This window comes from Marmota flaviventris, chromosome 9 (assembly GCF_047511675.1).
Source record: "Marmota flaviventris isolate mMarFla1 chromosome 9, mMarFla1.hap1, whole genome shotgun sequence".
NCBI lineage: Eukaryota > Metazoa > Chordata > Mammalia > Rodentia > Sciuridae > Marmota > Marmota flaviventris.
The window spans coordinates 57,211,819-57,236,910 of NC_092506.1; the positions used below are offsets into that span (position 1 = coordinate 57,211,819).

The 25,092-nt window shown below is 47.5% G+C and overlaps 1 protein-coding gene across 2 annotated transcripts; it reads left to right on the forward strand.

The window, feature by feature from the left end:
• Positions 1-1,118: 1,118 nt before the first annotated feature.
• On the forward strand, positions 1,119-25,073 carry Apbb1 (amyloid beta precursor protein binding family B member 1). Of its 2 annotated transcripts, none has more exons than XM_027919949.3 (14): positions 1,119-1,208; positions 8,288-9,016; positions 14,912-15,087; positions 15,190-15,246; positions 15,331-15,416; positions 15,525-15,588; positions 15,986-16,135; positions 16,427-16,554; positions 16,958-17,072; positions 17,219-17,303; positions 17,537-17,620; positions 24,001-24,116; positions 24,238-24,414; positions 24,496-25,073. In XM_027919949.3, exons 2-14 carry the CDS (start codon positions 8,302-8,304, stop codon positions 24,661-24,663), a joined length of 2,121 nt encoding a protein of 706 aa, XP_027775750.2. In that variant the 5' UTR covers positions 1,119-1,208; positions 8,288-8,301; the 3' UTR covers positions 24,664-25,073. The 2 variants fall into 2 exon arrangements, with proteins under 2 accessions (XP_027775750.2, XP_027775749.2); XM_027919948.2 differs by lacking the exon at positions 1,119-1,208 and adding an exon at positions 1,490-1,579.
• The last annotated feature ends 19 nt before the right edge of the window (positions 25,074-25,092 follow it).

The following is a 25,092-nucleotide window of genomic DNA, read 5'->3' on the forward strand; positions in this document are numbered from 1 at the left end:
ATGAATGGGGACACCTTTCTTCTCCTGGGTAACCTAACTCATTTTTTCAAGGACTCAGGTCAGAGGTCATCTCCTCCAGGTGGGTTGCAGTTTAATCTGATTCATGGATCCCCCATGCCCTGGTTTGGGATCTGGTACATAGTTCACATATCACAGGTGAGTCAATTATAATAAACTAATAAACTCTTGACCATGAATTGATAATTGTTGAAAATGAATGATGAGTATATGATTATACTGTTATTTTTGTATATAGTTGAAAAATTTTATAATAAAAAGTCAAAACATTCACCTCAAGTCAAGTGAATGTCCATTCAAAGACAACCTTGAAGCTTCTGGCTTGGGCAAACCAGTAGATGGTGGTGCTCATTGGGATGGATGAAGTGGCAGCTGCACCTAGATTGAGGTGTGTGTGTATGTGGGTGTGTGTGTGTGTCTTGGGGAGGGTTCTTTTTCACCTCAGTGTAACGCCTTAGAAGACTAATAAAAAGAGAAGATTTGGACACCTTTACTTTTAGATGCATCTCCAATCAGTTGTTCAGTGTGTAAAAGATCCAAAAAATTAAACTTCAGCCGTAGGGGAGTAAGCCTTTAGAGAATTTCTATGGGTAGCATTGCCCTTCATTATCCTTGATGGTCTCTAGGTCAGTGATCTGATCACTAGGATCCGCAGTAAACACTGCGCCCCACCATCCCTTCCTTTTTATTTTTCATTCGAATTCTCTTCCTTCTTGTGAATTTCTCCCGGGGAGCAATTTATTATTGACATTTGCGAGGCCTTGTGTCACAGTTTTATGTTCAGCATCAGGAGTAGTTTCCAGTCTGATTTCACCACTAACTGTGACTGCAGGCAAGTCGCTTTACCTTTCTGAATCTCGGTATCTACAGTCTCTGAAAAATAAGAATAAAAACTGGGGCGACTGCACAGGCCTGATTTGAGGATTAACGCACGTATATGGTTGCACATAGAGCCCCGCACAGGGTAAGCGGTCAATAAATACGAGCTATTATTATCACCAGCGCGGTGTCCTCATTGCCTCCCCACCAGCACGTCAGGGAGTGTTGCCGCAAGAGCCGAGCAGGCTGCCTCCCGCGAGCCGCTCCCGGCAGCGCGGCGGCCCCAGCACAGCTACAGCCGCTCGGGCCCCAACCTCGCGGGTGCGTCGCCCTGCGTGGGTGCGGAGCCAGGGCCCTGAGGGGAGCGCAGGGTGAGTCTGTGGCACCATAGGGGAGGGCGGTGCCGCGCTGGCCAGGGGTCCCAGAGGTCCCGGGAAACCCGGTGCAGCCACGTCCGCTGGCCAAGGGGTTTGAGCCGGGGTGCTCACCGAGGGCCGCGCGTCTTACAGGGTGGGGCCCCCGGAAAGCTGCAGCAAGTGCAGCCCCACAGGGGCTCGCGTGCCCGCGCCTGGCCCAAGATGGCGCCCCTCCCCCTCCCCCGCGCGTCTCCGCCGCTCGGGGCGCGGCCCCGCGGCCTGCGCGCTCCTGGGCGGGGGATGTTGTGATGGAGAAGCCGCGGCGCAGCCCGAGCCCCGCAGCCTGAGCCACCTCCGCCACCTGGGCCTGGGGCCTCGCCGCGCAGGTAGGAGCTGCCCCTGCGGGGGCCCAACCCCAGCGGCCGGATCCCGACTCCCAGCAGGCGACCTACCCTGCAGTCCCCTTCCTCGTGGCGGCCCAGGTCTCCTGGCCAGGCCCGAGCCCACCCCAACCCCCCAAGACAGGGCGGACCTCCCACCCGGGCTTCTTCAGACCACCCGCCTTTGCCCCTCTCAGGGTCCGCTTTGGTCCTCACACCACCCGCTCCCCTGATCTTTACCTCTTGCTCCTTGGGACAACTAGGGGGCAAGTGTAGGGGACACGGAGCCAGGGGCTTTGGGGGTGGGGTGGGGGAGGGGAGGTCTAGCGCTGGGAAGGGGACGGGGTGGGGTAGGAAGCAGGCCGCACGGAATCCCGCAGGAGTCCCAGGCCAGGGCTCTGTCAAGCCGCATTCTGTTGCCCTCAGCGACCGAGGGGTGTGCCCTGGGGCCGGCTGTGTCCCCAGCTCAGCCAGGAGGCCTAGCACTGTCAGGAACATTCATTAGGAGCAGTTTTCCCACCTTCGGTTCCGAGGTTAATCCGAACCTATTTTGAATTTGCCTGTGTGTGTCTTGCATTCTGAGCCCCTCCAGCTGTGGTTTCAGCTCTCCACCCTTCAAGGCAAAACCTTATTTATACTTCCTAACTTCCCATTCATTCTTGAAACCACTCCACTCCGTCCTTACACCCACTGAAACTGTCCACGCCAAGGTCATCTGAGACCTCCGAGTACTAAAGTCTAGTGGACGCTCTCCTTTGACTCCCTTACCTTTCAGTTGGCTGTCAGTCCACTCTCCTTGAAACATTTTCCTGTCTTCTCTCCTAGGCATTGTCTGCTGCTTCTCAATCTCCTTTGCTCTCTCCTCTCTTTTATGTTGAGGAGGCTCTTGGTTCTGTCTTGAGCTGTCTTCTCTCATTTTGCCCTTCCTCTCTTGGAATTTTATTCCCTCTCAAAAGTTTCAAATGTTATGTATATTCTGATGAATCCAAAATTTATGTATCTGGTACAGACCTGTCTCCTGAAATCCAGACTCATGTATCCCACTGTCCTCATGACATCTCTTTGAAATTCCTATAAGAATTCCCAGCCTACAGATCCCAAGTTGATCCCAGTCTTCTAACTCTGTTCTTCCTTCAGCTTTCAGAAATGACTCCTTTCCAGTCAGTTTCCAAGGCTGGAATCCTGGACAACATTCTAGAATAACCTCTCTCCCTTATACCTCTACATCTGATTTCATCAATTTTTGTCATGTTTATTACCTAAATGCTTCTCAAATACATTGTTTACTCCATCCCACTGTTATCAAACATACTCTTGATTGCCACCCTTTTTTCCTTGACAGCTCTAATAGCAGGGCCTCTTGCCTACCTTACCTTAGCTAGTCTCAATATAGCACCCAGAGTGATCTTTTAAAAAAAGCATATGACGTTTACTCATTCAACAAATAGGATTTGAGCACCTAATATACACCAGGCACTGTGTTAGGTACTGAAGATATAATTATAGGCAAAATAGATTGGGTTTATGAAGCTGAAAGGGAAATCAAATAAGTATAACATTACAAATGTAATAAACACAAAGGGAAGCTGTATGGTGCTTTGAGAGCACCCGAAAACAGAAGCTAAGTTGCTTGGGGAATAAGGAGAGAGGGTCAAAAGAATATGATGTTTGAACTAACAGATATAAAGGAGAATTAGGGTTCATTAGGCTAAGAGAGTAGAGGTTGTAGTAAGAGAGTAGAGGAAGAAGCTTCCAGGCAGAAGGGAAATCATACAGAAGAAGAGAATTTCAAAGAGTCAAAACCACTGAGGCTAGAGAGGATAAAAACCAAAGCTGGGGGCAGAAGGGACAAGGTAGGGGTCAGGCTAAGCAGGACTATTTAAACCATGCTAAGAATTTTGACCTTGGGGCTGGGGATGTGGCTCAAGTGGTAGCGCACTCGCCTGGCATGCGCGCGGCCCGGGTTCCATCCTCAGCACCACATACAAACAAAGATGTTGTGTCCGCCGAAAACTAAAAAAAAATAAACATTAAAAAAAATAAAAAATAAAGGTGAGGGCTGGGGATGCAATTTAAAAAAAAAAAAAAAAGAATTTTTGACCTTAAAGTCCTTGACCTTGATTTAATTTTTTGATGGTAGTGAGGTATAGAGTAGATGAAGTCCAGACATTTTTCTCAAAGAGAAAATGACCAGTACTTGGGTGTAGATTGAATATTGGGAATGAGAGGGAAGATTGTATCTCAGATGGTACCCCTACTTCTGATCTGCACAACAGGATGGCTGGTCATATCATTCCACAATCCCAGATCCTGAAAGAGGACCAGTTAGGGGAGAAATGCAAGTGGGAATATTAGTTTGAGCAGTCTTTGAAATATTCAAATGGAGTTGTTGAGTAGAAAGTTAATGTACATGTCTGAAGCTCAGATGAAGAGTCTGATATGGAGATGTAAATTTGGAAGTCCTCAGTATTTAGAAAGCAACTGAAACTGTGGGCATGAATGAATTCCTGAACTGAAGATGGGATAAGAAAGAGAAAAGGGCAGAAGAACGAGCTTTGAGGAATTCGGCCTGTAATGGCTGGTAGAGGAAGATGAGCCAGCAAAGGAGTCTAAGAAGCCAACAAACAGTAACCAGAAGGGTAGGAAGAAAACTGGGAAATGTAGAGTGTGGGAGCCATGAATGAAAGTTAGATGAGGAGTTCACGGGGTCAAATGCTACTGAGAGTACAACCAAGATGACCAAGTGTCCATTGGATTAAATGACATGGGGTCATGTTGACCTTTGTAGGAGCTGTTACTGAGTCTTTCTAGGAAAGGAAGCTGGATTAACAAGGATAGGGACTGAAGTTGGTGATGTATGTTTGAGGGTGTTCCCCAACTAATGGTTTCCCTTTCCTCTGTAATTAGAAGAGCAGTTGATCTTTGAGAGGAGGGGGAGTTGGTAGGGGTGGTCCAAGGAAAGTTGTGCTCTAGGCTCAGACAGGCTTTCACTGATGCTGGGCTAGAGTAAGTCCCAGGCTTGGTGGTGCTTTTTTCTTCCCCCGTCACAACACTCAATCATTTGTTTGATAAATAGGAAGTGCACATAGGTGCCAGATGCTATTCCAGATATTGGCATTTCACTGCATTGTAAGGAGTTGCTCAGTGACTCTTTTCCCCTAGACTGTGAGCTCCTCCAGGGAGAGAACTATTTCTTTATTATTCATCACCCTTCCCTATGCCTAGCTCTGTGCAGGGAATCTACTAAGCTGTCAGGGTAGAAGACCCCTGACAGAACAAGACTCAGCTTCTACTCCTGTGGTCTAATAGTAGCTTTTCTAGGCTTAGTACCACTTCTTTAGTTCCAGTCCATCTTCTTGCCTTGAGCTAGAACCTGTTGGCTCTTTCCATACCTTGAGAGACTCCAGGTCTCAAAGTGGGAGAGGAAAGGTTGAGCTGTGCTCCTTCTTGAAGAAGTCGATCAGTTGGTCTCTTTTTCTTTTTTCTTTTTCAGAAATAGGTCTCACTAAATTGTTGAGTATCTTAAATTGCTGAAGCTGCCTTCAAATTTGCAATCCTCCTGCCTCAGACTCCCAAGTTACTGGGATTACAAGTGTGAGTCACCCTGCCTGGCTAATTGGTCACCTTTTTGACCTCAAAAAGTGAGATGATGATGGCCACACCACCTGGGATGATGTCCAGGCTTTAGCATTTACAGCAGATCTTCCTCATTCCATTCGCAGTACTTTCTGCCCTAGTGACCAGGTTGGTAGGGCTGCCCTGAAGTCAACCTGGCTTTTCACTTTCCTAGCTTCAAAAGGCATGTGCTAAAGAAGTTGGTCCTAGCCTGACCACTGAGAACCTGACTCCTTTCACCATTGCTTCAGAGAAGGGCTTGTCATCCCTCTGACTGTCAGAGTCATGGGTTCTTCCACCTCCTAAAACTTATGGAGATGCCACCTTCAAACAGTCGTAAGACAGAATGTTGGTTTAAGTGAATTTTCCCCTGTCTCCCTTTTTCTGGACTTAGCCTCATTTGTCCAGGACTCCTATGCCATCTGAGCCTCCTCTCAGCGGTCCCTTCATCATTCTGTAGTACCCTCCCTAAGACTGCCTTGCCCGTGTCTACCCTGTGGGACCACACAGGCTTTCTTGGTGTTGATTCCCAGCCAGTTTCAAGCTTCCCGGTTCCTAATTCCTCCCAACCCAGTGTCTGTGTCCTCCATCCTTCCACATGACAGCTCACTCTTGTAGATCTACAGCACTCTCCTTGGTAATCGAAATGCAAAATTGAATAAGACATGGTCTCAGATACTTTTATACCATGTGGTACTGGATGTTATGGGACACAAGAGGGAATAATCACTGGAGGGTGGGGAGAGTACAGGAAAGATTGGTTAGGAGCTGTTTTGAAATGAGCCAAGTTTTGAAATACAAGTAGAGGTTCTCACAAGGGGAGACAGGATTCCAGGCTGAGAGAACGATGTAAACAAAGATCCAGGGCTTTGTTCCATACGTGTGACACATTCCAGAATCTGCCACAGTTTATGTGGCTGGAGTATAAGGTATGTAGGAGGCAGGAAGGAGGAGGAGATCTGAGAGGTCCTGGAGGTTGGCTCACAGGGACTCTCTGGTATCCTGATAATAAGCTCAGACATTATCCTAAAGGCAGTGGTGAGCCCTTTAATTTTTTAAACTAGAGAGTGACACAATCTGGTTTCCATTTTTGGAAGATTACTGTGGTTCTGGGTGGAGGCAGAGCTATTTTTTTTTTCTTCCTTTATTCCAATGACCATGAGTTTCCTCATTGCCCAGGTGGAGCCACATTGAGCAGATTAACAATTACACGTGAGGCAGACACATTGACAGAAACCGTTTTCCATTTATTCTATTACGTATGCATAGCTTCACCACTAGGATTTGAGGAGCTAGAAACCATGGAAAGGGAAGCTGTGGCTCCTGCCTCAGGACCATGCACCAGACCTAAAGAGATGGGGGAGCCTGGCTCAGGCAGTATAACACCTGTTCTAAGCACAGGAGGTAGAAAGTATTGGGGCAATGGGGAGTAGGGAAGAGCTCCTTAGTGGAGGAACAGGGATTTAGGGAACTGAGATAAGAAATTGAGAACAAAACAGAAACAAAGAACTGTGGTGTGTGTTGGGGTGGTCAGTGAGGGGAAACTGTGTTGGGGAAAGGGCAGTCAGTTAGGAGGAGAGAACTCTGTGTGAGGCTGTTGGGGAAGAAGAGTAATAGGTAGGGATGGCTGAAGTCAGGATTGTGGTGAGGGCTTAGGATGGGGAATAATTGGGTTGTGGTTGGTGGGGAGAAGTGAATTGGGAGATGGAGGGAACAGTGAGGGTCCTGGGAGGGCACATTTTATAGTGGGGATCAGAGAAAGAGAATAACAGAGCAGTGGAAGGTCAGGGAGAATGAGAGGGTTCCATGGTGGGGATGTGGTCTGTGAAGGGCTGGTGAGGAGGGCATCTGAACAAGTGGGTAGGGTGGGCTGTTTTTGTAGAATAGAAGATCCTCTTACCTAACAGGCAGAAGTTGAGCCCACTTATTCTCATGGGACACAGAGCAGTACGTGCTACTTACATGGAGGTAGGTGGAGGCATCACCAACCATTTCTAAGACAGAGACATAACCCAAATTTTTTCTGACACTGGCAGAAGAGATGCTAAAATGGGGCCTGGAGGAGATGTGAGGCCAGACTCATACATTCATTCAGCACATTTTTGTTGACTTCCTACTCTGTGCCAGGACTGTTCAGGCACTAAGCATACTGTATTTGTGTGGGTAGGAGCAAGAAAAAATCCTCACCACCATGGAATTTAAATTAGGGTCAAAATTATTTATCATTAAATAAAATAAATACTAAATTAGCATGGGAAAAATGTGGGATTGCTGAGGAGGGGAGTGGTAGTCTGCACAGAAGGGCTCACTGAGGATGTAACATCTGGGCAAAGACCTGAAGGGCTGGAGGGTTTAGGTCAAAGGCTTCTATGGTGACCCAGGCATGGGTCATTTTAATAGCTGTAAGGGGGAACTGGTGCCCAAGGTGAGATTTCATAGAAATAGTCACCAAAATATAACTTTATTTGGCTAAAGGAACCATGAATTGGAACTCAAGTCCCTTTCTCTGTGACCGTCCTTCCTCTGCCATGCTCTGGAGGTTGGCTCTACACTTACTCGCCCTTGCCACACAGGCCCTAGTATAGGGAGGGCTTGGAAGCTGGTTGAGCTCAGAGATTTATAATGATTCAAACATCCTGGGGAGCTCACATTGATGGGGCTTAGGATAGCAGTGTGGCAGGAAGAAAGGGACACTAAGTGTCCAGTGTCCAAAACACACGAGCCAGTCCCATACCAGCTGTGTCCCTGGCACAGTAAGCTCGGGTTGGATGAGCTGGGGGTGGGGATGCACAGAGAGCCATTGTGTGGAGGCTCTGCTGGTGGCGGTGAGGGCAGAGTAGGCACTGACTGTGCTATCCCAGATGACCAGGGCTGAGGAGTTTGGGGATGCAGTGGGCAACACAGTTGGTCCTGGCCTGTGATGGTGGTGATGGAGCGGGGACCGAAGTTGAGCCCACTTATTCTCATGGGACACAGAGCAGTATGTGCTGGTCTACTGAGTGTGGAGAGATGAGAGGCAGGGCACAGGTCTGAGACAGAAACAAGGATGTTGCTGTTCTGCCCAGCTGCTCAACATGGTCTCCCTTTCCCACTCCACAGGATCTGCCAAGGCCATGTCTGTTCCATCGTCATTGAGCCAGTCGGCCATTAATGCCAATAGCCACGGAGGCCCTGCACTGAGCCTGCCCCTGCCCTTGCACGCTGCTCACAACCAGCTGCTCAACGCCAAGCTGCAGGCCACAGCTGTGGGACCCAAGGACCTGCGCAGTGCCATGGGGGAGGGTGGTGGGCCTGAGCCAGGCCCTGCCAATGCTAAATGGCTAAAGGAGGGCCAGAACCAGCTCCGGCGGGCTGCCACAGCCCACCGTGACCAGAACCGCAATGTGACCTTGACCCTGGCAGAAGAAGCCAACCAGGAGCCTGAAATGGCACCATTAGGCCCCAAAGGTCTGATGCATCTATACTCTGAGCTGGAGCTCTCAGCCCACAATGCAGCCAACCGAGGGCTTCGAGGACCTGGCCTTATCATCAGCACCCAAGAGCAAGGGCCAGATGAAGGAGAGGAGAAGGCAGCAGGGGAGGCCGAGGAGGATGACGAAGATGAGGATGAGGACGAGGAGGAGGACTTGTCTTCTCCCCCAGGGCTGCCTGAACCCCTGGAGAGTGTGGGCCCCCCTGGGCCTCAGATCCTTACAGATGGCCCCCGGGAACACAGCAAAAGTGCCAGCCTTCTATTTGGTATGCGGAACAGTGCAGCCAGTGATGAGGACTCAAGCTGGGCTACCTTATCCCAGGGAAGCCCCTCCTATGGCTCCCCAGAGGACACAGGTACCTTGTAGAATTTGACATGGGAATGTGGGGGGGCATGGGGTCTGAGGTCAGGCTTTACACAGAGGCCAGGGCCAGCCCAGATGTGAGTTGCGGAATCCATGTCCTTGGTCCTCAGTAGTCCTTGCCCAAATTATCTCATCCAGAGAGTGTGTGGACAGTTTGATACCTCTATTGATCCTGTGTGCCATGATGGATGGATCTATTTGTTATGCATGCCATCATGGTTAATATATGGATTAGTCAGTTTATTGGACACTTACTAGGTATTGGGCACTTACTGGCCCTCTGCTCAGCATTATCATATTTAATAGTCACAATAATGCTGTGATGTAGATATTGTATTTATGCCCATATTGCAAATGATGAAAAAGATGCCTGGAAAAGTTTAGTAGTTTTTAGAAGATCACAGAACTGAGATCTAAACCTGGTCTGAATTTAGGCCTGATCTCTCGGTCCTGTGTTACTCTGCCACCAATGCATACAGCAGGAGGCACTGTGGTATGCTTGGCAGCCTGCTGCTTTAGCAGGCTAGGTCTGGAGGGAGCAATCAGTACCTCCACACAGAAGTCTCTTTGGAAAGACTGGCAGTATTTTGTGTTTATGATCCACATGCCTTGTGCAAAGCACCATGGCCATTGCAATGATAGTTTGCCAGAAATAGGATATTGACCAAAAGTTAGGGAAAAAAGGAAGAATTAACTTATGTTATTTTTTTTGTGTGGTGGGGGATAGATATTAGTATTATAAGATTGATCATTAAGTGTATCACACTTAAATTAGTTGACATTTGCTAATATTTCACAGAGATATGGACAGAGCTGAGGAACAGAGAAGATCACAGACTATATCTACAACCTAGAAATTCTGTGAATGGGAGTAAAGATTAGGGGGGCTGGGCATGGTGGCACATGTCTGTAATTCCAGCAACTCTGGAAGCTAAGGCAGGAGGATTGCAAGTTTGAGGTCAACGTCAGCAATTTAGCAATTGCTATCTCAAAATTAAAAAAAAAAAACACAAAGATTGGGGATGTAACTCAGTGGCAAAGCACCCTTGGTTTCAATCTCTAGTACCCCACTCCCCAAAAAAGTGGTGGAGTGTTGGGGATGTTAGTGGTAGAGTACCCCTGAGTTTAATCCCTAGTACTGTAAAAAAAAATTAGAAAAATTGGGGGGCTGGGAATGCAGCTCAATGATAGAATGCTTGCCTAGTATGCATGAGGCCCCAGGTTTGATCCCAGTGCAAAAAAAACAAAAAGGGAAAGACTCCCATTTTCACCAGGCAGTGGACTTCATACCCAGACCCCAAACTGTGGGTCCTTTGCAGGAAACATGCAATTCAGATGAACTTAGAGCACACCATTCCCTTTCGAAAAATTTAGTATGGATATTTTGAAGTATATACAAAAAACAGAGATAATAGAATAATGAGCCTGGTTTACCCTTGACCCAGTTTCAATAATTACTAATACATAGTTAATTTTGCTACATGTATGCCCCCACCCACTTCTGGGTCCCAGCCTGTTATTTTGAACAAACAGTTTCATCTGTAAATGTTTGCATATGCATTTCTGCAAGAAAAAAACTCTTTAAAAAATACTACAATTCCAATATCATATCTACAACATTTGAACAATTCCTTACTATCATCAAATTCTCAGTCAATGTCGGCATTCTCCCTGTTGTATAATAAATGACCCTGCTTTCTAGGAACTTCAGACTGTAAAATCAGTATCCAAATAGGTCTGTGGTTGATGTCTCTTAAAGTTTCTTTTAATCTACAAGTTCCCACTATTTGTCTCCTTATTTTTCAGGTTTGTTTTGTTTTTTTAACTGGAGAAACCATGTTATCTGATGTGGGGTTTTTGGACTTTTCAGACTCATTCCCTGCGGTGGTGTTTAGCATTTTCCTTTTCCCTTAGATTTCATATAAATTAGTAGAAAGTTTCAGAACTTGGATCAGATTCAGATTTGAGGAGTTTTGTTTTGTTTTTGTAAGAACACTTCATAGGTGGCATCGAGTATACCAAAAGCATCTCTTTTTATGAAGTTAGTGGCTTTTGATGGTCATCAATTCCACCCCACACCACCCTGTTCCACTCCCCCTTTTTTTCCAGCACTTGGAATTGAACTCAGGGGTACTCTACCACTGAGCTACATTCCCAGCTCTTTTTATTTTATATTTTGAGACAGGGTCTTGCAAAGTTGCCCAGGCTGACCTCCAATTTGTGATCCTTCAGCTTCAGCCTCCTGAGTATCTGGGATTAGAGGCATGTACCACTGAGCCTGGTACCTACAACCCTTAAGAAGGGACAGCCTTTGTTTCACTCCAGCTGATTATTTTTAGGATTGCGGGTAAAATGTAGTCTCAAAGGAGTCAATTCAAGAGAAACTGAAAATTAGATATTGATATAAAATATCCAAATTTCTAAACATTAGCAACTAATTCTGTTTTTTTTTTTTTTTTCCCCAAAAGCACTGTGTAGGCCACACAGAATCTGAGACTTGTGTCAATCTGCAGGTCACAGGTGACTAACTAGCAAACCTAGGGAGTATGAGTCTTGGCCAAATAGAGGCTTAGTGGCTTCTAGGTGATCACTAGCAGCTGCACTTATCAGCCTGTGGGAGTTGTGGGGTAGAAGTGCTCAAGAACTGGGAATGGTATGCAGGTATGGGCAGAAATCTCAGTAAGGAGGTGGGAGTGGCAAGAGGAGTCTTAAGGATCATGCACTGGTGGAGATTGTGGGTATTGAAGGTAGAAGTGTGGGGACAGTCCCAGCAAGGGGTTGGGTCACTGCTTACTCTTGTGATTGTTGCTATGACCATGAAAGCCACAAAGGTTTGAGTTCTTGTAGGAATGGGAATAGGATGGAGCACAAATTATTTTCTCCTTTGCATACTAAGATCTTCACAAAGTTGTTGATGGGATGCCTAAATATATGAATGAGTGAATTAAATGAATGAATGATAAATGAATGAATGAACTTTACTACCTATGTTGGGTTCATACCAGGTTCTGTACTTGTCCTAAATGCTGGGAATGTGTACTACACAGGAAATGTGTTCTTACCCTCTTGGCACTCACAGTCCAGGGGAGAGACAGAAGTAGCTACAATATGTATGATCAGCTGGAATGTTGGGGAAGTGTAGGAGGAATCTTTACCTGCCTGTGTGTGGTGGTGGGGGACAGGGGAGTGGGTCATTTTCAAGAAGTGACTTTTACACTGATATCTGATGGAGGAGTAGATGATTGAGAGGAGGTAGGCTGGGCTTGGGCAGATTGGTGGAAACTAGATAGGAAAATGGAAACCAGTTATGAGGATGTTGCAGTAATCCAGGTTAAAAACAACAGCAACAAAAATAATGCTAGTAGTCTGGACTGTGATAGTGATTTGGGATGGAGAGTGATTTACTTAATCACTCATTCAGTGATTAAGTAAATCACTGAATCCTGAGCACATGAGTATACCTGACTTAGCTATTAAGGTGTTTATGAATGAACGAAGGAAGAAAGGAAGGAATGAAACATGAATATTTGCATTCATGTGTGGATGCCTGCATGAATTGAGGCAGGAAAGTGTACATTCTGGAATTAATGCATGTGTGTGGAAGCAAAGGCCCTGGTGGGTTGTGCTTGGAGAGAGATGTGCCAAGCTCCAGAAGGGCCTCCCAGATGGTCAAGGGGGGAGAAGCTGCCCTCCAGGACAGATCGGAAGGATGAAGCTCTTTGAAGCAGGAAGGTACAGGCTGACAGGAAAGGCAGATGGATTGATGTGTGTGACTCATGAGATGGTGAACTGAACCCAGATTCCAGAAGTGTCTAATCCTCCATAAAGAGGGCTGCCCTAGCACTGTGGAGGGCAGGGGCTCCTAGTTGCTGGTGTTCCTGGAAGGTTTTAGCAGGGAATCCTTGAGTGCAATGGAGGGTCTCTGGGGAGGAACTTGCATTTGATGAGTCTCAGCTGAGTGCCAGAGCCTGATGTGGGGATTGGAGAGATAGTGATCACTGCCTAGAAGGCAGATAGATGGGCAAAAAGAGCCCCTCCTCATTGGGCATCTGTGGGCGTATCTCATTCGTAAGCTGAGGATTGTGAAGCACCTTGCACACCTCATGTCAGGTGTGCAAACACTTTGGTGTAACCACACCCACTACCAGCCCCTCTGTGCCTTGATGCCCAGCATCCTGGGTCTTGAGACTGCCTGTCCCTCAGTGCTGCCTCTTGGACCAGTCAGGATTCCTGGTTTCCCTGGTAACGGGAAGCACGTCAGCAGTCTGGGCGCTCCCAGCCGGTCCTGTGCTGCTGCCGTTGCCGAGGAGACGCTGCAGCCTAGCTGGGCCCTGGAAGGTGAGGGGGGGTGGTGCTGGGAAGCCCCAAGCCCTGCCTCAAGCTTGCTAGGGTCCAGGCCCTCAAGGACCACCCTTGGGTTCAAATTGCTGGGCAGGTTCTAGGCAGGGGAAGGATCCCTGAGGGCCTTGAAGCCACACCCTATTTATGCTGAGAGCTTTAGGCTCTGCAGGGATCTAGGTGGCTGGGGTATTCCCTAGAGGCTGAGCCTCCTGGTGTTCCTAAGATTAGGCTTGATTGTGGCATTGAAGTTACTGCTGAAGGGTAGGATGGAGATTCTGGATTGGGGGAGAGTGGCCAGGGTCAGGAGGAACAGGTATGAGCAGGAAAGGCTAGGGTCTCATGAGACCCCCACTTCCTACTCCCATCCTCACCCCAAAGAGATTCTCTAGTATGGTGGTCTTGGCCCCTCCCTGGTGAGCTCCAGGCGGGGGAGGATCTTGCCTGGCAGACGCTCTGCCCTGGTGAGAAGGGGGTGGGATGAGCTTTTCTCTGCAGCCCAGCACCAGGCTGTGAGCCCAGCTGGCAGGGCTGGAGGGGCTGTGAGGAGGGAGGGTGAAAGCAGGAGGGGCCAGGAATGAGCACCATGTTCTCCCAGGACTTCTTCCTGGCCATCATCCTTCAGGACAGCAGCCCAGGTGAGGGGGTAGCACAGGACTGGGCATGATGAGGGGTGGGGCTGGCACAGAGAGCAGAAGTGGAAGATGCATGAGCTGAGGGGTACCATGGAGGGAGTGGTTAGCTCTGCTGGTGAAGGAGGAGTGTATGTCACAGATGCATGGTATGTATGTATGTACATGATGTATTTGCCTGCATCTACATGTGGCAGGGGTCATGATATGAGTGTGATGTGGCTGACATGTGTTGTGTCTGAGTGGGCATCCACCTATATGTGTGGTATCCACAAATGTGTACGGTTATGGAGATGTGGAATCTGCACACCTGTGTCAGGGGCTAGTATATATAGCTATAGCTATATTTATATATATATCACTTTGCAAGTATATGGAGTTGGTGTGTGTATTTGCCCCTGCACACACATATGCACCTGTATGTGATACCTGCTGTCTGTGCTGGTATTTTCTATATTTGGCATACCCTTGTGTTTGTGGATTTATAGGTATGTGCTAGGGTTTGTATATAACATATGTGTGTGTACACATGTATGTGTGCAGGAGCTAGTAGGTGTGTGCACCTTTGTGTACCCCAAGATATGGATATGTATGATGTATAAGAGTTTAATTTGGGTCACCCAGCCTCTCTCTCACTCCCATCCTTCTTTCTTCCCTGCTTTCTTCCTTCTCTCCATGTGTCCACATTAGGCAGTAGCAAAGTTCAGGAGGAGACCTGAGCCATGTTGCCTGCTGGTGGCCCCCCCATGAGGTGAATCAATACTGTAGGCTCTAGAAGGAAGCAGGAACCATGCTGTGCTATAGCCCTTCCCCCACCCCTTATTCTCAAACATGGGGTCTCAGGGAGAGGACTGAGCTTAGGATCTGCTATCTATTTTTTGGATGGACTGACCCTTACCAAGCCTCCCACCTGGCAGATTCCTTCTGGAACCCCAACGCCTTCGAGACGGATTCCGACCTGCCGGCTGGATGGATGAGGGTCCAGGACACCTCAGGGACCTACTATTGGCACATCCCGACAGGGACCACCCAGTGGGAACCCCCTGGACAGGCTTCCCCCTCACAAGGGAACAGTCCCCAAGAGGAGTCCCAGGTAAGGCTCAATGGCCTATTGTTTCTTGACCAGGGATGGAGAGGGTGTGTGATGCTAGAACAGGATGAAAAAACCACTCACTTCTCCCATCCCCTCTCCCAGCTCACCTGGACAGGCTTTGCCCATGGAGAAGGCTTTGAGGATGGAGAGTTTTGGAAGGTAGGTGAGGGGACCTGCTTCACTATAGAGATAGCTGAAGAAGGTACATCATTTTGGTTCTGATTCCTCAATCTCTTTCCCAAGGATGAACCCAGTGAGGAGGCCCCAATGGAACTGGGATTGAAGGACCCTGAGGAGGGGACATTACCCTTCCCAGCTCAGAGCCTCAGGTGAATCACTAGACATAGTGGGCTAGCAATGCGTTGGTCTCTTTGGAAAGGGCTTTGGGATGACTCCACATAGGGGGCACCATGTCAAGTGTTACCATTTGCCTCCAGCCCAGAGCCACTGCCCCAAGAGAAGGAGAAGCTGCCTCCACGGAATGCCAACCCAGGAATCAAGGTTTGTTCCAGACTAGTACGCATTCTTCAGACTGGAACCCCTTGTGTGGTATGCAGGTCATCCCTTCATGCTGTGCTGCGAGGGTATCTTTAGTCTTCGTGAAGCTTCCAGGTCCTAAGTTAGGAGTTCTTTTAGTCTTTAGCACAGAGCCTCTTCAGTTTTAATCCAACCAGCCAGTGATCTGCCACAAACCCTTCCAGGCTAGTCTTAGATGCTTCCTTGTACCAGCAGGGGTCTCCCCTGAGCTCTTCCTCTCCTTGACCATAGCCTATGTAAGGGGCTTCTCAGTCTTAGTTCAGAATGCCCTCCCACCTGACAGGAAATTCTGTGTCCTGTGCCCAGGGCATCTCCAGTTTCAGCTCAGACTTTCTACCCCAATCCTCTCTGTGTCTGGCAGTGTTTCGCCGTGCGTTCCCTAGGCTGGGTGGAGATGACTGAGGAGGAGCTGGCTCCAGGACGCAGCAGCGTGGCAGTCAACAATTGCATCCGTCAGCTCTCCTACCACAAAAATAATCTGCATGACCCCATGTCTGGGGGTTGGGGGGAGGTGAGGGCCTGAGCCAGGGAGTTGGTGGTGCTGCGGGAGTGTGGGGGAATTGTGGGAGATGGGAGAGCTTACCTGCACAAGGGGGGATTGGGGGAGGCCTGGGGATGATAAAAGAGTTATGGGAGAGAGGACATGTGACCTCTACCAGAGTGAGGCCCGCAGGTGGGTGGACTGACACCAAAGCAAAAACCCCCCAGCTGTGGCTGATGTCTCCTGAGCTGGAAGTGGCAGAAATCAGCTGTCTTCCCAGCTGGGATACTAATGATGAATGTCTGCTTTCTGGGCCTGCAGGGAAAGGATCTGCTATTGCAGCTGGAGGACGAGACACTAAAGCTGGTGGAACCCCAGAGCCAGGCACTGCTGCACGCCCAGCCCATCATCAGCATTCGCGTGTGGGGCGTTGGGCGGGACAGTGGAAGGTGGGAGCAGGGCCTGGGATTTGAGGGTGGGGTTCATCTATCAGTCCAAGTCCTCCTCCCTAACTCTGTTCTTTGCCTCTCTTGTGCTGCCGGACCCAGGGAGAGGTACTATCCCTATCTGCCATGACCATCCCCACCTCCTTCACCTGGATCAGACACCTTGAAGCACCCTAGCTCCCCTGTTCTGTCCTGCCCCTTCCTTCCCTGCTGTGCTTGACCATTATGCCCTTCCTCAGCATGCTTGCCTGTCTACCCTCCCTCCAGAAGGCAGCACCTACAGGGCACCGTCCAAGGGCAGAAACTATTTTGGAACTGTGATGGGCAGGGAGGATGTGGGTGGGTTGGTGGCCAGGCTCAGCACTTGATGGCTCTGGGAGACACTGAGGTGCCCCTCCCCCAACAGGGACTTTGCCTACGTAGCTCGTGATAAGCTGACCCAGATGCTCAAGTGCCACGTGTTTCGCTGTGAGGCACCTGCCAAGAACATCGCCACCAGCCTGCATGAGATCTGCTCTAAGGCACGGCCCCCCTCCACTCCCTGGACCAGCTGCCACCTTTGCTCTACAAGGGTGTGGGTGCAGTCACTGAGGGGATGGGGGGTTTCATGGCCATGAAGCTCTAATAGACACCCCCCCCCCCCCCCGTCCATTCCTTCCTTCCTCAGATCATGGCCGAACGGCGCAATGCTCGCTGCTTGGTAAATGGACTGTCTCTGGACCACTCTAAACTTGTGGATGTCCCTTTCCAAGGTCAGTGTCACAATCCCACCAGGTCCAGCTCAACTTTGTTGGCAAAGGTGGGGCAACCAAAGAAGAGATTGAGTACTTTGGATCAAATAGTGAAGGGATTTTGGTTAAAGGAAAACAGGGAGAAGTGGAGATGGGGCCTTGGCTTGGCAAATGTCCAGGTTATGCCCTGGTTGTTGGAGATGAGGTCTAAGCAAGGTCTACCATCACAATTGACTCTCCTCTTCTTTCCACAGTGGAATTCCCAGCACCTAAGAATGAATTGGTACAGAAGTTCCAAGTCTATTACCTGGGGAATGTGCCTGTTGCTAAACCTGTTGGTATGTGTGTCCTTTCTACCCAGGGACCATCAACCTGATCCCAGAGCTCTGCCCCTGCCCTTTACCTTCCAGTGCTTCTTCTAGTGGACTTTCCTCACACTTGGTGTCTCCTTGCCCTTCAGAATTCATCCCATCTCCCCATATCTCTGTCTTGGCTGTACCCTGTGACTTACTTATAGCAATAGTCAGCATGCCTTCACTGAGCACCTGTCATGTGACTGATGCTAAGCCAGGCACAGAAGGATATCCCACTCCTACATTCTGTGCAAAAGTTTTTGTGGGTTTGGGGTACAGGTAGTAGGTGACTGAAGATAACAGGTAGCAGTTTGAAGATGGGTTTGGTATTATAGCACCAGCTGTGGGCTGTGAGCATCCAGAGAAAGAAGCAGTAAGCACCATTGGCCCATGTTTTACTGTTGTCAAGTACTTCCTTTTTAGTTGTTGTTAGTATAGGGGATTGAACCTAGGGGTGCTTAGCCACTGAGTTACATCCCCAGGCCTTTTTTTTTTTTTTTTTAAATTTTGAGACAAGGTCTTGCTAAGTTGCTTAGGGCCTCACTAAGTTGCTGAGGCTGGCCTTGAACTTGGCAATCCTTCTGCCTCAGCCTCCCAAGTCACTGGAATTATAGGTGTGCACCAACACCCTGTTTTCTAGTACTTTCTCATATTATGACATTTAATTTCTGATAATACTATGAAGTTGGGATTATAATTCAAACCTGTTTCTAGATAAGAAACTGAGGAGACTATTCTTTAATGGTACCTGTCATTGACTGGTGCTGAGCCAGGCACAGAAGGATATCCAATCCTTGCATTCTGTGCAAAAGCTTTGGTGGGCTTGGGGTACAGGTAGTAGGTTTATTCACTTAACAAATACCTTTGAAGTTTACCATGTGCTAGGCCCTGTATTAGGCACTGGGAGAACAATGGATATAGTCTTGCCTTCATGGAGTTTGCAGGAGGTTACAGTAGAAATACAAGGAACCAAATAATCACATAAATGCAAAGGTAATAATAAATTTATTTATTCTTGGAAAGAAAGTAGCAAGATGTGACAGGAATTTCATCTATTCTGGGGAATCAGAAGAAACTTCCCTGTGAAAGTGACATTTGAACTGAAGTAAATAACATGAATAGAAAACAATGTAGGAAAATGAGATGGAGGTAGGGGCAGGGTAGGGAAAGGCATTCCAGGAAGAATGAACAGTGTGTGTGAGGGTCCAGAGTGGGAGGCACTTTGATACTTGGAAAGTACTGAAAGAAGGCTAGCAGAGCAAGGCCAGGCTGAGGGCTGGGCAGTGGTCAGGCTGTGAGGAACCTCAGGGACCAGGTGAATGATTTCATCTTCAGGCTAGGAGGCAGCAAGGAGCCATTTTTGTTAGTTTCCATTACTATAACAAAAACGTGGGATATCAATTTATAAAGGGAAAAGACTTATTTTGGTTCATTTTCAGAGGTTCTAGCCTATGATCAGTTGGCTCCATTACTTTTAGGCTTGTAGTAAACAACATATCATGCAGGATCATGTGGAAGATTCACTTCATGGTCAGGAAGCAAAGAGAAAGGAAAAAGCCAAGGTCCTATAGTCCTCTTAAAGGGAAAGGGCATGTCCCCAACCTGCAGACCTCATACTAGTCCTGCTTCTTTTCTTTTCTTTTTTTTTTTTTAATATTTTTTTTGTAGTTGTAGATGCCTTTATTTTATTTGTTTATTTTTATGTGGTGCTGAGGATTGAACCCATTGTTTCATACATGGGTTCTACCAGAGCTCTGCCACTGAACCCCAGCCCCAGCCCCAGCCCACAGCCCTGCTTCTTAAAGGTACCACAACCTCCCAATAGTGCCATAGGCTGAGGATCAGCCTTTAACACATGGACCTTTAAGGGACACTTTCCAAACCATAACATCATTGAAAAAATTTCAGGAGGGTACTGGACATAAGTAGATTTGTATTTTGTAAAGCTCACTTTGGCTGTACCATGAAGAAAGATGTTAAGAAGTTAGAGATGAGTGTAGGTAGCTCAGTTAGGATGCCCTTGCAGTAGCTGTAGCTAGATGGTAGAGCTAAAGAGAAGTGTGTGGGCCTACCCTTGGGGCCTTCCAACATTTAATGAATGGGTGGAAGAAGATTACACTTCCAAGGATAGTGAGAGTAGGAAAGAGATGGGAGGGAAAAATAAGGACCGCTTCCCAGAGTGTCTGTGTCAGGTGTTATGTGTCAAATGACACCAAGGAAGAAATAAACGTGAGGTAAATGAATAAACAAATAAAGGATAAATGAACAAGATTTGCCTCAAATTACCCACAGAGCCAAAAATGGTAGTCCTAGAACTCAAACCTTGGCCATCTTTAAATCTCTTCTCTTTGCTTCAAAACATGCTGATTTTAATGACCAAAACCTTACTTGGAAAGAGAGAACCCTTGTTTGAAAAGGTGGGGACTGAGGTTTTGAAGGAAAGCTTGGATTTGTAAAGGAGTAGGTATTCCAGTTGGATTCACTGACAAAAACTTGGAGCTAGAGGTGAGCACAGCATGCTCAAGGAACAGGAGGCTTTGTGTAAACCTTTGCATGTGTTCCCTCCTCCTCACCCTCAACTTCTAACCCCTTTTTGGCTCCTCTAATTAAAGCTATTAGCCTCACTCCCTTGTCTGTTTTTTTTGTTTTTTTTTTTTTATACTCTTCAATCTACCACCTTACTCAGCTCTGTAGGTCTGTTCTGGTTAAGGTGGTTTCTAAGATCACTTCCTGCTTTGTCTATACTCCCTTTTCCGCCCCCTGGTACCAGAGATTGAACCCAGGGCTACTTAACCAATGAACCACATCCCCAGCCCTTTTTATGTTTCATTTTGAGACTGAGTTTCACTAAGTTGCCTAGAGCCTCACTAAGTTGCTGGGACTGGCTTTGAACTTGTGATCCTCCTGTCTCAGCCTCCCAAGTGGCTGGGATTACAAGCATGTACTACCAGGTCAGACTATCTATATTCCCCTTTTAACCTTCCTTTTAACATTGCTTCTTTAGAAGCTGCAGTGTTCATTCATTAATGATTCATTTATTTAGCAAATGATTATTGAGTACCTGATTTACATCAGGTACTATTCCAGGTCTGGGCATACATTAATGAACAAAACTAAAAAAAATCATGTCTTCAAGTAGCTTACATTCTATAGCAAAGGAAGATGGACAATAAAATAAGTAAAGTATATAGTATTTTAGAAATCTACAACTGATATGGAAAAAACAAAACAAGTACAGCTAGATAAGAGAGATTAGGAGCATGAGACTGATGGTGAGGGTGTAGGTTTTAGTCCTGAGTTGTTATCAAATCTGACAGCCTTTTTCTATACCACATTCATTGCTTTTTAAATTTATTTGTTTGTTTATTTTTGTCACTGGGGTTTGAACCCAGTAGTGTTCTACCTCTGAGATATATCTCTAGCCCTTTTTACTTTTCATTTTGAGACAGGATCTTGCTAAATTGCCCAGGCTGACCTTGAACTTGCAATCTTCCTGCCTCAGCTTCCCAAGAAGCTGGGATTACAGGTGTGCACTCTGGCATCCAGCCATTTCCTTGCTTTTGCCACTTCCGTGTCAATATGTTCTGACTCTAAGACTAGGCTCCACCCCCATAGTTATCTACATATTCAGCAGTTTGACTTTGATGTCCCTCTCACCTCGGTGAACTTAGAGTTTTCCCATTGCGTTGACCTAAATTCATAGACATCAGACCCCTCTGTCCTGTTTTTGAGGCTCCCTTGCAGTGTGACCTGGTCTATCCACTCCTACCTGTGTGATTACGCTTCTGTAGATTCCTGTGTTACTTGGTTTTACCAGTTAGGTGCGTTTGCCCATGCTGCCTTGAGGGTGACTTAGTCATGCATCTTGAATTCCTTCAGCAGATAAGTTCTGTGTTAGGACTGGGGACTTAGAGAGGAGCCAAACATGCTCTCTATTCTTGAGATGGCCACAGTCAGTGTGAAAAAAGAGTTTCCAGCAGTTACAAGGTATTGTAGTAAGAGTTGTCTTAGACTTGTCCTTTCCCTGTTCTGGTGAAGGCTTCCCAGCCAGAACCTGAAAGATGAGAATCTGGAACTCTCAGACAGCCAATGTGGTAAGGGCGCTCCAGCAAAGGCTTCTCCCTTCATCACAGTCTGTGTCCCACGAGGGCATCCTCCTCTCTTGCTTTATATTCCCCATCTGCCTATCAGTCCATTTGCCAAGATTAAATGTTAATAAATGCTATATAAGTCATTTGAAGCTCAGAGAGCAGTAAAATTATGAGGCTTGACAGCTCAGATGAGGCCTGTTTTGGAAAGACTTGCACACTTGGGAGAGGAGTTTGGCCTTGATTCAGCCAGAGGTAAGATATGCAAGGCCAAGATTGGAGGAGATTTTCAAGGAAGACATTTATCCGTTGCTTTGTCTTCTGTTCACAAAGCAGCCATGTGATCTGCTCCCAATAGGAACTTAGAGGCACTGAAAGGGGCATGGACCACAGAGGCTTGTACCTTTTGTGTTGACCCTATATGAAGATGTCTTAGGCCATTTAGTCAGTGCACAAATACAGCTGGGACTGGAACCCATGCCTCTACTGAGCTGTGTACTCCTGGATTGGTTCTTGCTGCATTCAAGCAAAAGTGGGATGCATAAATGGCAGTGTTTAAAAGTAGTTTCAGGTGAAGGAAAACATTGTGTTTTAATGGAATAATGACTTATTTAAAATTCAGATACCTTGCTGGGCATGGTGGTGCATGCCTGTAATCCCAGCAGTTTGGGAGGCTGAGACAGGAAGATCACAAGTTCAAAGCCAGCCTCAGCAAAAGCAAGGTGCTAAGCAACTCAGTGAGACCTTGTCTCTAAATAAAATACTAAAAAGGGCTGGGGATGTGGCTTAGTGGTTGAGTTCAATCCCCTGAACCCCAAAACAAACCAAAAAAAAAAGTCAAGACACCTTGTTCATTGAGAACACTAGAGAAATTTTTGATATGGGCACAGTGGCACATGCCTGGAATCCCAGCGACTCAGGAGGTTGAGGTATTAGGATCACAAGTTCAGGGCCAGCTTCAGCAACTTAGCAAGACCCTAAGCAATTTAGCAAGATCCTGTCTCAGATATAAAAAATAAAAAGGGCTGGGGTTATGGCTCAGTGGTAAAGCACCCCTGGGTCAATCCTTCATACAAAAAAAAAAAAAAAAAGGTTTTGAGAAGAACTAAGATTGTGAAAGTCCTTCTTGTTCTGAAAACTAAGAATATAAAGAAGAAAGAGGTAGGGGAAAGGCAGATCCTTATTCCTTTATGTGATTTGTATATATTACCTAGTCTATAAGTTTCAATTTCTTTATCTATAAGGTGGTAATAAAAATACCCTATGTAAGATTATATTGTGGGCATAAATAAGATAATCCATTATAATGATTTAGCACAATGTGATAGAGTAAACCCTCCTTAAATGGATATCTTTTTTAAAAAAATTTTGTTCCAATTAGTTATACATGAATGGTTATCTTAAAAAAAAAAAAAAAACGGGCACATAAACCAAAATCCCATTGACTTATGGGGCTGAGGCTGGAGGATCACAAGTTCAAGACCAGCTTCAGCAATTTGATAAAAACATGTCTCAAAATTAAAAATAAAAAAAGGGCTGGAGGATCTCAATGGTGGAGTGTTGTAGGTTTGACTCCCCAGTACCCCCCACCCCCCAAAAAAATTTTAAATTTTAAAGTGTGGTTCTTGGGAGTACTGGCCTAGGTGATTTAGAAGTCAAATCCCTCTGTGAAGTAGTACAATATCTGAACATGGGTGAGCACTAAGGGAGTTCGGGTGGGGAGGGCAGAACTTGGGCAGGAGCCTGGGTGCAGTGGCACACACATTTAATCCCAGCAACTTGGGAGGCTGAGGCAGGTAGCAGGTACTTAACCTGCTTAAATTACAGGTCAGCCTGAGCAACTTAATAAGACTCTGTCTCAAAACTCAAAAAGGACTGGGAGTATAGCTTAATGGTAGAGTGTCCTTGGGTTCAGTCCCTAGAAACACACACACACACACACACACACACACACATACACACCACACAAGAGCCTTGGGCAATGAGGGGAGCGGGGGCAAGTCAGTTTAGGAGGCTGGAGGAAGAGGCAGAGGCAGTGAAGAAAACAAGCCTAGGATTCAAGATAGGAAAAAAAAAAAAACAAAAAACAGGAGAGGGTCAAATTGAGGAAGAGAGCACCAAGAAAGGGACATCTGGACAGCATTGTCCTCAGGGCCATAGGTGGGTTGGTGGAGTGGGGATGGAGCAAGGGCCCCAAGTTTAGTAGGACTGAAGGTCAAGGGCAGAGCTGGGGTATCTTCACCCTTCAGTGGTATTGTTTGTGTCCCTGTCTTCTAGGGGTAGATGTGATTAATGGGGCTCTGGAGTCAGTCCTGTCCTCCAGTACCCGTGAGCAGTGGACCCCAAGTCATGTCAGTGTGGCCCCTGCTACCCTAACTATCTTGCACCAGCAGGTAGGTAAACAGCTGGGGTAGAAGAAGGCCTGGTTGTGCCTTGCCATGGTGGGAATCTAGGGGTGAGGGGAAGAGCCTGAGTCTGAGGATGTTCCTTTTTAACTGGGTTCCTTCCCTCCAGACAGAGGCAGTTCTAGGCGAGTGTCGGGTACGCTTCCTCTCCTTCCTGGCTGTGGGCAGAGATGTCCACACTTTTGCATTCATCATGGCTGCCGGCCCAGCCTCCTTCTGCTGCCACATGTTCTGGTGCGAGCCTAACGCTGCCAGCCTCTCAGAGGCTGTGCAGGCTGCGTGCATGGTAAGCAAGTGGGGTAGCAGGGTGGTGATGGGACCTTACACGGGGCAGACTGGAAAGTGAGTGCACCTTCTGCCTCTGCAGCTCCGCTACCAGAAGTGTCTGGATGCCCGCTCCCAGACCTCCACCTCCTGCCTCCCAGCACCTCCTGCAGAGTCTGTTGCCAGGCGTGTAGGTTGGACTGTCCGCAGGGGTGTTCAGTCGCTGTGGGGCTCCCTTAAGCCCAAACGTCTTGGGTCCCAGACCCCATGAAGATGCCCCACTCCTCCCTCCACCTGCTCATGTTGGGCCCCAGGGAACTCAAGGGTGTGGGGCAGGAAGGAGCCCTGGATACTATTCTTGAGGTCTCAGGTCCCCCAAAGTTGCCCTTCTTCAGTACCCCTGGGTTCCCTGCCTAAGGGCTGGGGTGGGAAGAGATCTAATCCCTTCAAGGAAATGATAACACTGGATTTAAGACAAGAGGAGCAGGAAGCAAGGCCAGTCCTGGGCTCTCCATCCCCAGTATTTGAGGTGGAACAGGAAGAACTGGTCCAGACCAGGCCCCATCTTAATAAGGCCCAGCAGGGCAGAAGGAGGGGACTGGTCCAGGCATGGATCCCCCTCCCCTGTTCTGTGGGCACCTCTGCTGTACTGATATCACTAATAAAGTCTGTCTGCGCTGCTGTGTGCCTCCTTGTGCCT

Coding starts and splice junctions, on each gene's coding strand:
- Apbb1 (XM_027919949.3), top strand. CDS start 8,302: ATGTCTGTTCCATCGTCATTGAGCCAGTCGGCCATTAATGCCAATAGC. Junction 15,589..15,985: donor ATGCCAACCCAGGAATCAAG/GTTTGTTCCAGA, acceptor TGTGTCTGGCAG/TGTTTCGCCGTGCGTTCCCT. Junction 17,073..17,218: donor TGCATGAGATCTGCTCTAAG/GCACGGCCCCCC, acceptor TTCCTTCCTCAG/ATCATGGCCGAACGGCGCAA.